Source organism: Vidua chalybeata, chromosome 1, assembly GCF_026979565.1.
Source record: "Vidua chalybeata isolate OUT-0048 chromosome 1, bVidCha1 merged haplotype, whole genome shotgun sequence".
NCBI lineage: Eukaryota > Metazoa > Chordata > Aves > Passeriformes > Viduidae > Vidua > Vidua chalybeata.
The window spans coordinates 89,421,934-89,432,393 of NC_071530.1; the positions used below are offsets into that span (position 1 = coordinate 89,421,934).

The 10,460-nt window shown below is 50.2% G+C and overlaps 1 protein-coding gene across 1 annotated transcript; it reads right to left on the reverse strand.

The window, feature by feature from the left end:
• Positions 1-4,998: 4,998 nt before the first annotated feature.
• IRX4 (iroquois homeobox 4) lies at positions 4,999-9,866 on the reverse strand. The gene is made up of 5 exons (XM_053948443.1): positions 9,720-9,866; positions 8,519-8,770; positions 7,787-7,893; positions 6,485-6,807; positions 4,999-6,294 (listed from the first exon to the last, which is right to left on the reverse strand). The coding sequence occupies exons 1-5, from the start codon at positions 9,762-9,764 to the stop codon at positions 5,522-5,524; spliced, it is 1,500 nt and encodes a 499-aa protein (XP_053804418.1). The 5' UTR covers positions 9,765-9,866; the 3' UTR covers positions 4,999-5,521.
• Positions 9,867-10,460: the final 594 nt, after the last annotated feature.

The following is a 10,460-nucleotide window of genomic DNA, read 5'->3' on the forward strand; positions in this document are numbered from 1 at the left end:
TTAAATAATGACATGCTGATTTGGAGAAAGGAAATGGGGGTAAAACTGAGAAGAGAAAGTTTTTTATGCCCTCACTTTTATCTAGCCAAATGAATGAATAAAAGAATTTTTTAATGTCAGGAGAAAAACCCAAAAACATCAAGAGAACATTTTCCTTCAAGATATTTCCTTCATTTTCATGCTTTCCTTAAACTGGGATGGACAAGAAATAGCTCATGAGCGCTGTAAGTAGGTCAATCACTGTTCTCGTGCCCAGACCACATTCCCCACTGTGGGAAGCAGGATACCAGCAGGGCTTGCATATATGCACTCTCTCTAGGTCGCATGGAGACTTCTTTCTTTCCTCCCTGAAAACAGTCCCATTTCTCATTGGAGTGGGGGCACACTGGGAAGCAATTACTATCATTTTCTTTTGAATTGCTCCCAAGCATTTCCTCTTCCCTTGGTTCTTCATGTTATGTCTTAAATGTGTCTTCCAGTTCTAAGCCAAATTCAGGTTTTGCTATATAGTCATATGGTACAGGAGACCAATGATTTATGTATTAAACTGCCTCCAGACACATACAGCTGGTGTGTATTTTAAGACTGCTTTTTGAGGGAGCCTACAAATTGAGGATTATTATCTGCTATGATGCCATTTCACAAGAAGGATGAAGAGAACGCTTCCCACAAGTCCTAAGCACCTCATACAATTTTGGCAGTAAATGTGAGTTGAAACATGCCAGATGTCACATTACAGGACTGGTGTTTTGACCATTAGCTCTTCTATTAAAAATAGCTTCCTCTTTGAAAACAAGCACAATTGTAATTTTTTTTTTTTTTTTTAACCACTCAAATAAAAATGTATAATTTGACCATTAACATTCCTTCATTCTTCACTTTTTAAAGGACTAAGTTACATGCTCAACCCTCAAGAGACACAGGACTCAGATCCAAGCTCATTGCTTCATAGACAGAACTAACTTAATCTAAGTGGGGACCAAAATACTTTGGCCAAAACACAGTGGTGTTTGAATGATCTTTTTTCACCTCATTCATCTAGAAATCACACTCATTGAAACAATTTCTGATCTCTCACAAAATCATCAAATTATAATATTTTCTTGCATTTCACAGAGTTTCTGCGAGAAATGATACAATGTGAGCATTAACTCTTTTCTTGGCATTTAACTGGATACACTTTCACACACACAATCCTTCATATTATTTGAAGGTCAGATTTAAATGGAAAAGGCAAACGTGTAGCAAAAAGACTGTAGTAAGTCAGAGTCTCCTTCTGAACCATTATATCTTAAAAATATATAGTCAGTCTTGCCAAGACAAAATCTTCTTGCACACTTTATCATGTGGCCAGTGGGAAGGAGATGCTACACTGGGTTGTTTAACTATAAATTAATTACGTGAATTTAATAGTCAAATATTCACTCAGGATGAAAAGAAATGTCCTCCTGAACATTAGTGGATAATGTGCAAATAATTTCATCTATCTGTCTTTTAATTAGACACCTATAAATAAGCTGGCTGTTGCAAGGTACTCTATAATCAGGTAACCTAAACACTAGTCCTTTCCAGAATAATAATTTGCAATTATGTGCAATAGCTACAGATTGTTAATTGCTACTGTTTCTTCTATTATTATTATTATTATTATTATTATTATTATTATTATTATTATTATTATCATTACGATTATCATTATAATCATCATCATCATTATCATTATCATCATCATCATCATCATTTAAGGATCAGGCAATATGCCCCATTGCAATTTTGCATGCATGTCTGGGAAAAAAAAGTAGATGACATAAATTGCATGCATAATCTCATGAGACAATCATTTTAAATCTTAATTGGCTGCCTTTTAAATATCATTTAAGGTCTCGTTTTCTCTGCCTCTCTCTCTCTAGTTAAGAAGGTGTTGTGTCAAAGTCTATTACCTTGCTGGACGTCTCGCCTCTAAGTTTTTTTAAAAAAATAGAACCATCAGCAGAGGTTTGAGAGGTCGATAAAGCTTTTAGATTTGGAGATGTTTTCAGGGAGCCCATTTCCTGCGGCTAAGAGTTGTTAATGGAGCTTAAGGAATTATCCTATGACTCGGGCTGGGAGAGCCGTATATTTCTTTGCTCCTGTTCCCTTGTCGAGGCTGAATATGCTCCTGTCAAACTCGCTTAATGAAAAGTAACGCGTCGCTGATTACAGTTTTATTTGGGCTCTATGTAAAAAGCACTGTTAATTTAGCATCCCCTCCTTTGTGTGCTTGAATTTGCCATGGCTGAATGATTTAGAGTCTCTCAGTTTCAAGACGTTTCTCTATGATTTTTTCCCTCCTCCTTCTTTCTGCCTCCAGTCTGCCTTTATATTTCTGCTTTGTACAGACATATGAGGTGTACAGCTTTCCCTTTCAGTCCAGCAGCTTCCTCTAAAGCAGCAGAACCTGATCTTTGACTTGTGCTATTGAATCAAATGGCAAAATTAATTTCTCACACTCTTTTGTTCATATAAAAAAAAATCAAAACAACCAAATAACAAGAACCCCAACACTCTTGAAAGACCCATGCATTTAATGGCTGATCTAAGTCATAAGGCTTGTGTATTAAAGCAAGAAACTCCTTTCCCTCCCCCTTAACTGACAAGGTCTCCTCTCAGGATAGAAAATGTTTTGGTGTGAGCACACACAGATTTACCAGACCCGAGATACAGCCTGTTCCCTGGTCTGGAGAGCACTGCTCTTATTATACAGCAGTCATAAACTTACTCAAACTTGTTTTATAACAACAATAACACGAAAACGAAGGGATAAAGTGTTGATCCGCTTTTCTTTGCGCTTCTGGTATTTCAGTGCGCCTGTGTTTTGCACAGTGTTATCACCTTCATTTTAAGTCCGGATGAGAGGAGGAGCGGGGGGAGAGGGAGAGTGTTGCCTCCCAAACACCGGAATGTCCGAACTGAATCCTGGACCTAGCCGAAGCCGTTCAGCAATGACTTGTAAAATGACTTTTGTGCCTTGCGGGGTCACCCGCCGAGAGCCAGCCCAGGGAGGCCGGCGGGGGCCGGCGCTCCTCAAAGTCAGGAAGCTTTTCAGGCTGAGAGAGATTTTTGGCTGCTCAGTGGGCAAGACCTCTCCTTGCACGCAGACACACAGAATCCACACACACACTCGGCTGTCGCTGTGTTAGGAGAAAAAATGGAGTCCCCTTCCACTCCACAGAGCCTCTGTCGCATGGAAACCGAAGCCCACCGGGAGCCCCCGTGTCCCCTCCAGTCCCTGCACATCCAGCAAGGCTGGCGCACACAAACGTCCCCGCTTTAACATCACCCTTGCAGCACTCTGAGGCGTTTATGCCCCATCCCGCTTGACTCTACCAATGGTTTGAGGGCAGTCCGAACACTCGCCTTTCTCCCCTTCCCTCTCCCTCGCTTCCTTCATCCCCGTCTCTTTAGTTTGGCTGAAAATAATTTGCTTTGTCTAAAGGGTTTCAGAGGCAAAGCTCGCCGGCCGCCCCGGCTGCATTAAAATTCCTGCCGGCCCAGCCTTTAGCTCAGATCGCGGCTCCCTCGAGACTCCACTTTCGCTATTACTGTCAAGTACCCTTGACTCTTTATTTTTGCCCTTTTATCTATTACAACTAATTCGAGTTCTTTTGCCCTTTTCAGTTTAAGACGTGGGCTTTCTGTAAAGCCTCCCCCTGCCACCGAGCTCTCCGGGTGCAGAGCCTTTAGAAATTGAGGGGTTTACTGTCAAAATGAAAATTTCACTTCAAATTATCTCGGCTGATGCACGTTTTCCAGGCCGGGGGCTCCTGTCTGAGCCTTTTGACAGCCAGATCAGCAGAGGGGTTCAGTGATCTCGATAATATCATCCAAGAGAGCGAAAGTCAATACAATGACAGGGAATATGACTGGATACAATCCAATTACGGCTGCTCGCAGAGAGGGGAAGGGCTTGATCTGATCTCCGCACCTGGATTCCTTTATTCAGTCCTTGCACTAACAGGTCTCGCTAGAAACTTCACAGGCTGAAGTATGTTATATTTCGGATGAGTGTTTTCTCTGTTGCGTTTATAGTTCCCTTTGTATATTTTCCCCCTTTATTGTATTCTTATTTATTTATTGTGAAGGGGGGTGGACCGACGGGGAGCCGCTGGGGTGGGATGGGCGAGAATGCTGGGAGGCAAGGAAGGCTCTTCTGCTTGTGCCGCTGTCAGTTTGGTCCTTCGGGTGCTCTCGGTTCTTCGCCGCCCCGGGCGCCGAGGCTCAGGGATTTTAGGCCGGCCCGGGTAAGCCGGGATCTATTATTGCCTCGCAGTTTCTTTTCCAGCAGTTCTCCCTGTCTCCCGGTCCGGAGATCAGTAAAGTTTGTTCCCATTCTGGGGAAGGAAATGAAATCTTTTAAGCGCCTGTTATCTAAGTGGTAAATTGGCTGCGAGTGCTCCTGAATCACACGTCGAGAGCGCTCTTCCTCCCTCTCTCTTTTTGTTGGCTGCACTCTATTTAATGTCAAAACGGTAAAGCATCTGTACTGAAGTGCTGAAATATTCATGGCGGATCAGCGATTCTCCGCACTGGCAGAGGAGCTGGAAAGCTAAAACGGTTCTTTAAAAGATCAAATTTTCCATGTGAATCAATTGCTCCGCGCACGGCGGAGGCGACGCCGCGGCAGAGCCCGGCCCTTGGGGGCCGACCCCCGCCCGCCCGCAGCTCGGGAAGGAGGGGAGGAGGTAGGGGGGATGCTCCCGCCCCTCCGGGCCTCGGCGGGCAGCCGGAGCCCCCGCTGTCGGCCCGGGAGGCGGCGGGGACCCGGCGCTGCCCCGCGGAGGCACGGCCGGCGCGGAGCGCAGCCCAGTATCAGCCGCGGCAGCGCTGCGCTGAGACTCTCTTCCCCTCTCCCGGCAGCCTGTTGACAGTCCTTGGAATTACCGGGATCGGCTCCGAGGGGAATTTGAAACATAGAAGTTGTTTGTTGCCCAATGCAAAACGCCACCACTTGTGTTACCTCTGAAACAGACAATTTATTGGAGTGTGCATACCTTTTAACATATTTTTTTTTTTGTCAAGATAAATTTGTGCAGTAGGTGTAAACTTAGTAGAAGTGCTGTTTGTGAATTATATGCTAACAAGGAAATCAGGAGGAAAAACTCTCGAAAAGTCTTTACAACTAATGTCGGCATGCCTTAAATTAAATCTGAATTAAAATTTCCCGTTTGTAAACTTCCGGATGTAAACTTTTAAAGAAGGTCTACACTATAGTACGTGCTTTTTGGACATGGAATTAAATAACTTTCACGACATTGATCCCTTAAAGTCGCAGCCAGGAGAAAATGTTCAGAACAGCAATGAGCAAAGTCTTTCCGTTGAACTGAGCAAACTGAACTTTAAATCCTCGTTTATGTTGTTTGTTAAAAAAAAAAAAAAAAGAAGAAGAAAAAGTTTTATATTTAAATTTAAACTCTTGCAAGTCTCTTTTCAGTGTAGCTGACTCTTCAAGCGTTAGAAAGTCCTTTGCCCCTCGGCGGGCCTGTTAGGAACAAAACATTTTGCTTCCTGATTTGGGAAACGCCAGAAACTCTTTGTTTGAGTCATGGTGGGCCAGGTTTGAGAGCTGCCCCTTGAGCACATTGGCGCCGTTCCCCACCGCGCGTCCCAAGGCGCCCGTTTCCAGAATGGCTCCTTTGGTGGTAGCCCAGGAAACTGTTGTGTTGCTCAGGGCTTGATTTAAAGTACTGTGCCTGAACAGGGGGTCGTGAAACACCCCGTCCACCCAGTTCCTGAGGTTGGTGACCGGCGAGTCCTGGTGCCTGTCCATGACGCTGACCGGGGCGGGAGCGGCGGCGGCGGCCGAGCCCCCCGGCCGTTTCAGCATGCAGGAGGGGTACTCGGCCTGGTTGAGGGAGGTGGCAGTGTGCGCCAGGGACCAAATCCTGGGCTTCGCCTCCAGCAGCTGCTGCCCCTGCTGGAAGCACATCTTGGACTCGCAGCCGCGCTGCCGAGCGCCCAGCGGGTCGGGGCCGCACTCCTCCGCCGCCGTCTTCAGGCAGCTCCGCGCCCGCTCTGCCGCCGCCTCCTCCTCCTCTTCCTCCTCCCTGGCGGCAGCCGGCGGCGGCATCTTGGCGGGGAGCTCGGCGGTCCGCGGCGGGTGGCTGCCGCCCGGGAGCGGGAGCGGGTGCGGATGCGGATGCGGGAGCGGGTGTGGGAAGGGCCGCCTCAGCTCGCACTCCGAGCTCTCCGACTCGGCGGCGTCCAAGTCCTCCAGGTCGCTGAGCTCCAGTTCCTTCTCCTCCTTGCCCGTGGGTTCTGCGGGGCGGGGGCGGGGGAAGGGACAGCAAAAACAAGACACACGGTCACTGTCGGGGCCGCACTGCCCCGCGGCCGCCCCCACCAGCGAGGCCCTCGGCCGCCCCCACCAGCGAGGCCCGCCCCGGGGGCGAGCTGCCGGCCGAGCCCCCGCGGCCGCACCGCTAAGTGCCTGGTTTTAGCAGGGTACCCTCGGCTTTCCCGCTCTTCATCGTCTCTTCCTGCGAACCCTCCTCCTCCTCCTCCTCCTCTTCCTCATAGGGCCTCTTCTCGTCAGAGCACTTGTTCCGCGGGGGCCAGGTCATCTTGTTCTCCTTCTTGAGCCGCCGGCGGGCGTTGGCGAACCAGGTGGAGACCTGGGTGAGGGTCATCTTGGTGATGATGGCCAGCATGATCTTCTCGCCCTTGGTGGGGTAGGGGTTCTTGCGATGTTCCTGCAGCCAGGCCTTCAGCGTGCTGGTCGTCTCTCGGGTGGCGTTTTTCCTCCGCGTCCCGCCGTCCATCGTCCCGTACCTGCAGGCACAGGGAAGGCCCCGGGATGTGACAGCTCGCTCTCACCCCCCGCGCACCTGCCCGACGCGGGGTCCCAGAGCCCCGGCCCGGCCGCTTGCCTGCGGCACCCCTCGGAGTGCAGCTGGGCCGGAGAGGGGGTAGATGGATGAGGACAGCTCGGTTTTAAGAGGGATGAGGACAGCTCGGTTTTAAGAGGGATGAGGACAGCTCAGCTTTATGAGGGAGACCAGCCTAGAGAGTTCAGGCCGAGGAAGGAAAGCAAGAAGGAAGGGCTCAGCCAACAGCAGCAGCGGGCAATGCAAATTTCTGCTCTGCCTTGGCGGTTGTGGCAGAAAGAGGGAAGGAATCGTCTGCTTTTATTTGCGCTAAAGTCAATGTCAACATTTCGGGCATCAGGAAAATCCTAGCAGCTTGCAAACTCACAGAAATACCACTTTCCTCTCGTTTTATTAGTCCTCCCCAAACAAAATTCGTCGGGGTGACCCCAGGGTGTAAGTGTTAATAGAAATATATTTCCTCTTACTCCTTTTATTAGTAATCTCCTCTACCCTTTTGTTCCTGAAATTGTAGGAACCTAACGCAGATGACACTGGGCTGCGACTGAATATTTAATGCACATCCTCCAGGAAAGGTCACTGGCGCCCAATGGGCCTCAGAGCTGGGAGCGGTGTGTAAGGGGGTTTGCGCTGGTTTAAAACTAATAAATATACACGGGATGCCCAAGCCTGACTCCGCGCAGGGAAAGATAATTACCGCCCCGGATAAGAGGGATTGCCCCCGCGCTATCGCCCGCCCGGGGGGCGGAGGACCCTGTGTCGGTGTGGGAAATGGGAGGCGACATGCCTGGGGCCGGGAGATGCTGAGAGGCGAGGAGGCAGGTTGGCGGGGTTGGCGGGGGCGGGGCAGGGAGGCGATGGCGAGGAGGGGGGTGGCGGGGGTGGAGGGCAGCGAGCGGGGCCGGGCTGGGGATGGCGCTTACCTGTCGTACTGGTACTGGCTGAGGGTGTGATCGTAGGGGTAGTAGGCAGCCGCCGGGGCGATGCCCGCATGCGCAGAGCCGCTCCCGTCCTTCGCGTCCAAACTGTTCTGCAAGAGACACCGCCCGCCGCCCTCAGCCCCCGCCGCCGGGAGAGCCCGGCCCTCGCCTGGCACCGCCGCCCTCAGCCCCCGCCGCCGGGAGAGCCCGGCCCTCGCCCGGCACCGCCGCCCGGCTCCCCCGCCCCGCGTCCCGGAGCGGCGCGACGGATCTTCCCGGGGGCCCCTCGGCCGCGGCGCCCGGCGACATCAATAGGGACATTAACTCGCGCTGTTACGGTGCAGGGAAAAAAAAAAAAAAAGAGGAAAGAAAAAAAAAAAAAAAAGGAAAAAAAGAAAAAAGGCCGTGTGGGAAGACCGCATCATTTTTTTTACAAGCCTGGGTCTGGGTCGTCCTAAACTGCCCGCCCGGACCGGCCCTCCACACTCGGCCGCCAGCTCGTCAGGCGCGACTTTTAATTGCGTTACCGTGAGGAGCGAGCGCCGGGCTGGAACAGCTGCTGACCGCGGGGCTGGACGCGGGGAGCGCCGTGCGGCACGGCGGGGCGGAGGAGAAGCGTCCGGGGCTGCCCCCGCCCGGGGAGGGGGTCCCGCCGAGTGGCCTCCGCCCCCGGGCCACGGGGGGAGCGTGGGGCCGACGGCAGGGAGGGAGCGAGCATCCCCCGGGACGTCTTACCAAGGAGTAGAAGGCGGGAGCCTCGGTACCGTAGGTCACGTAGTTTCCATAGCCCTGGGGCCCGGCGTAGGGTCCGCCGTAGACCCCCAGGGCGGCGGCGGAGTTGAGCTCGTGTCGGGCGGTGGCGAGCAGGCGGCTCTCGTACACCGGGCAGTACACGGGGGTCTGGGCGGAGGCGGCCGCCCCCGTCTCAGCCAGCGTCCGGCTGCTGGACTCGCAGCAGGTCGTCAGGGAGTTGGTGCTCATCAGGAACTGGAGGGAAAGAGAGCGGTGCTGAGGGCGGGGTGGGGAGAACTTCCCAAAGTGTAACCAAGTTTGGGTTCGGTTGCTTTCAGATTGTGTGGGTTTGGTGGGTTTTTGTTTAGGTGGTTTTTTTTTTTTTTTTTTTTTTTTTTTTTTTTTTTTTTTTTTTTCCCAAATCAGGTCATAGCTTTAGGGTGTCGCCTGCCCTCCTCCCTCCCCTGCCGTATTTTACTTCAATTGTGATAGAAACGCTCTGGAGAAGCTTAGAGGTGCAAGTATTTTATCAGTTCTTTTAGAACGACTCCACAACAACAACAACCAAACGCCCCGTGACTGTGGATGTTTAATCCTCTATAATACATTCCTCAGGCCCTCTGCATTTAAAAGCTAACTTTTCCTGAGGTGTTTTCACAAGACTGGGGTTTACACCGTTTTCTCCTCTTGCAGCACAATGATTCCCATCTGCGTTTTTAAACCCTTTTTTTCGAAGTCATTCATGCATATTTATTTTGACTGCAGATTTGTAGCAGCCACGCACGCATCTGTTATTAACCTGATGGTTTAGAATATCCCATTCTGTTTCTACGGGCCGGACCTCCATACATCCATGTTTAATTGATAAACTGTGAATTTAATCGTGAAAGATAAAAAAAAAAAAAGGGGGAGGGGTGCGGGTGGGGGTTGGGGATCTCTAGATCCCCTTCTCACCTCTCTCATCTCTGTAATCATCTCCCACGCGTCTTTATCACCCCCAAACACCCTAAATCCCGCGTGTTTCATCCCATTTTAAAACTGGTGCCCGACACAGAACTTGGGCGTCTTGGAAAGCTGTGGAGCGAGCATTCGCTTTGCTGCTACCGCATGCGGGAAGAGGATCGCTGCCGCCCTCATCCCGGACGGAAGGCATCGATAAGGACTGAAATTCAATAAATTAACGTTGGTAGGCAAAAAGTCTTACCTGGGGTGCAGAGGAGTAAGGGTAGCCAAACTGAGGATAGGACATGGTACAGAGGCTCCCAGTTATCTAGAAACAAGGCGAGGCGTCTGATCTGCACGCTATTGCAGCCTGGCTCTGCTCTGTTGTACCAATTGATTGGTAACCACAGGTCCCTAGATGCTTATAGGATGAAGCAGAGAACCACATTTAATTTATTTACACGAAAACTTAAACTTTTTTTTTTTTCTTTTAAATATGTACGGCGATTTTAGCACCTTCCCCACTACAGCTACGACACAGAAATAATTGTTACATGTAGGCTCCAAGGCTGGCAGACGTGACGGCAAAAAGAAATACTTTGCACCCACGGAAAAATAAAAAGTGGGAAGAAGAAAAGTGATACAAATGCGTGAGCTCACAAGCACGTTGTTTTAAAAGAGCCGAGCCTCTGACGTCACACAAAACTTACTCAAATTAACCTGCCTGTAAGTTTAACACTCATTTTCGGGAATCGTTTCCCTGGCATGGAAAATAGACTCTCCAGCATCGCCTTCAGCCTGCCTAACAGGGGACAAAAGTTTGGGAAGCTCTTCAGTAGCGGCAACGCCTGCTTGCAACACATATATTTCTGCGGGCAAGGGAAGGAAATGAATGTTTTTAATCTGAAGGATCAATGTTGTATCAGCTATTTTCCCCACCCTCCTTAGTCACTGAAAGGCTAGTAAGCACTTTTAATTAGAAATTAATTAATGAGCAGCTGCT

Bases quoted from the DNA above. Each gene is read 5' to 3' on its own strand.
- IRX4 (XM_053948443.1), bottom strand. From the start codon at position 9,764: ATGTCCTATCCTCAGTTTGGCTACCCTTACTCCTCTGCACCCCAG. The intron at 8,771-9,719 runs GTAAGACTTTTT...CTTTCCCTCCAG, and splicing joins CTTACTCCTCTGCACCCCAG to TTCCTGATGAGCACCAACTC. The intron at 6,808-7,786 runs GTAAGCGCCATC...CTGTGCCTGCAG, and splicing joins AGCCAGTACCAGTACGACAG to GTACGGGACGATGGACGGCG.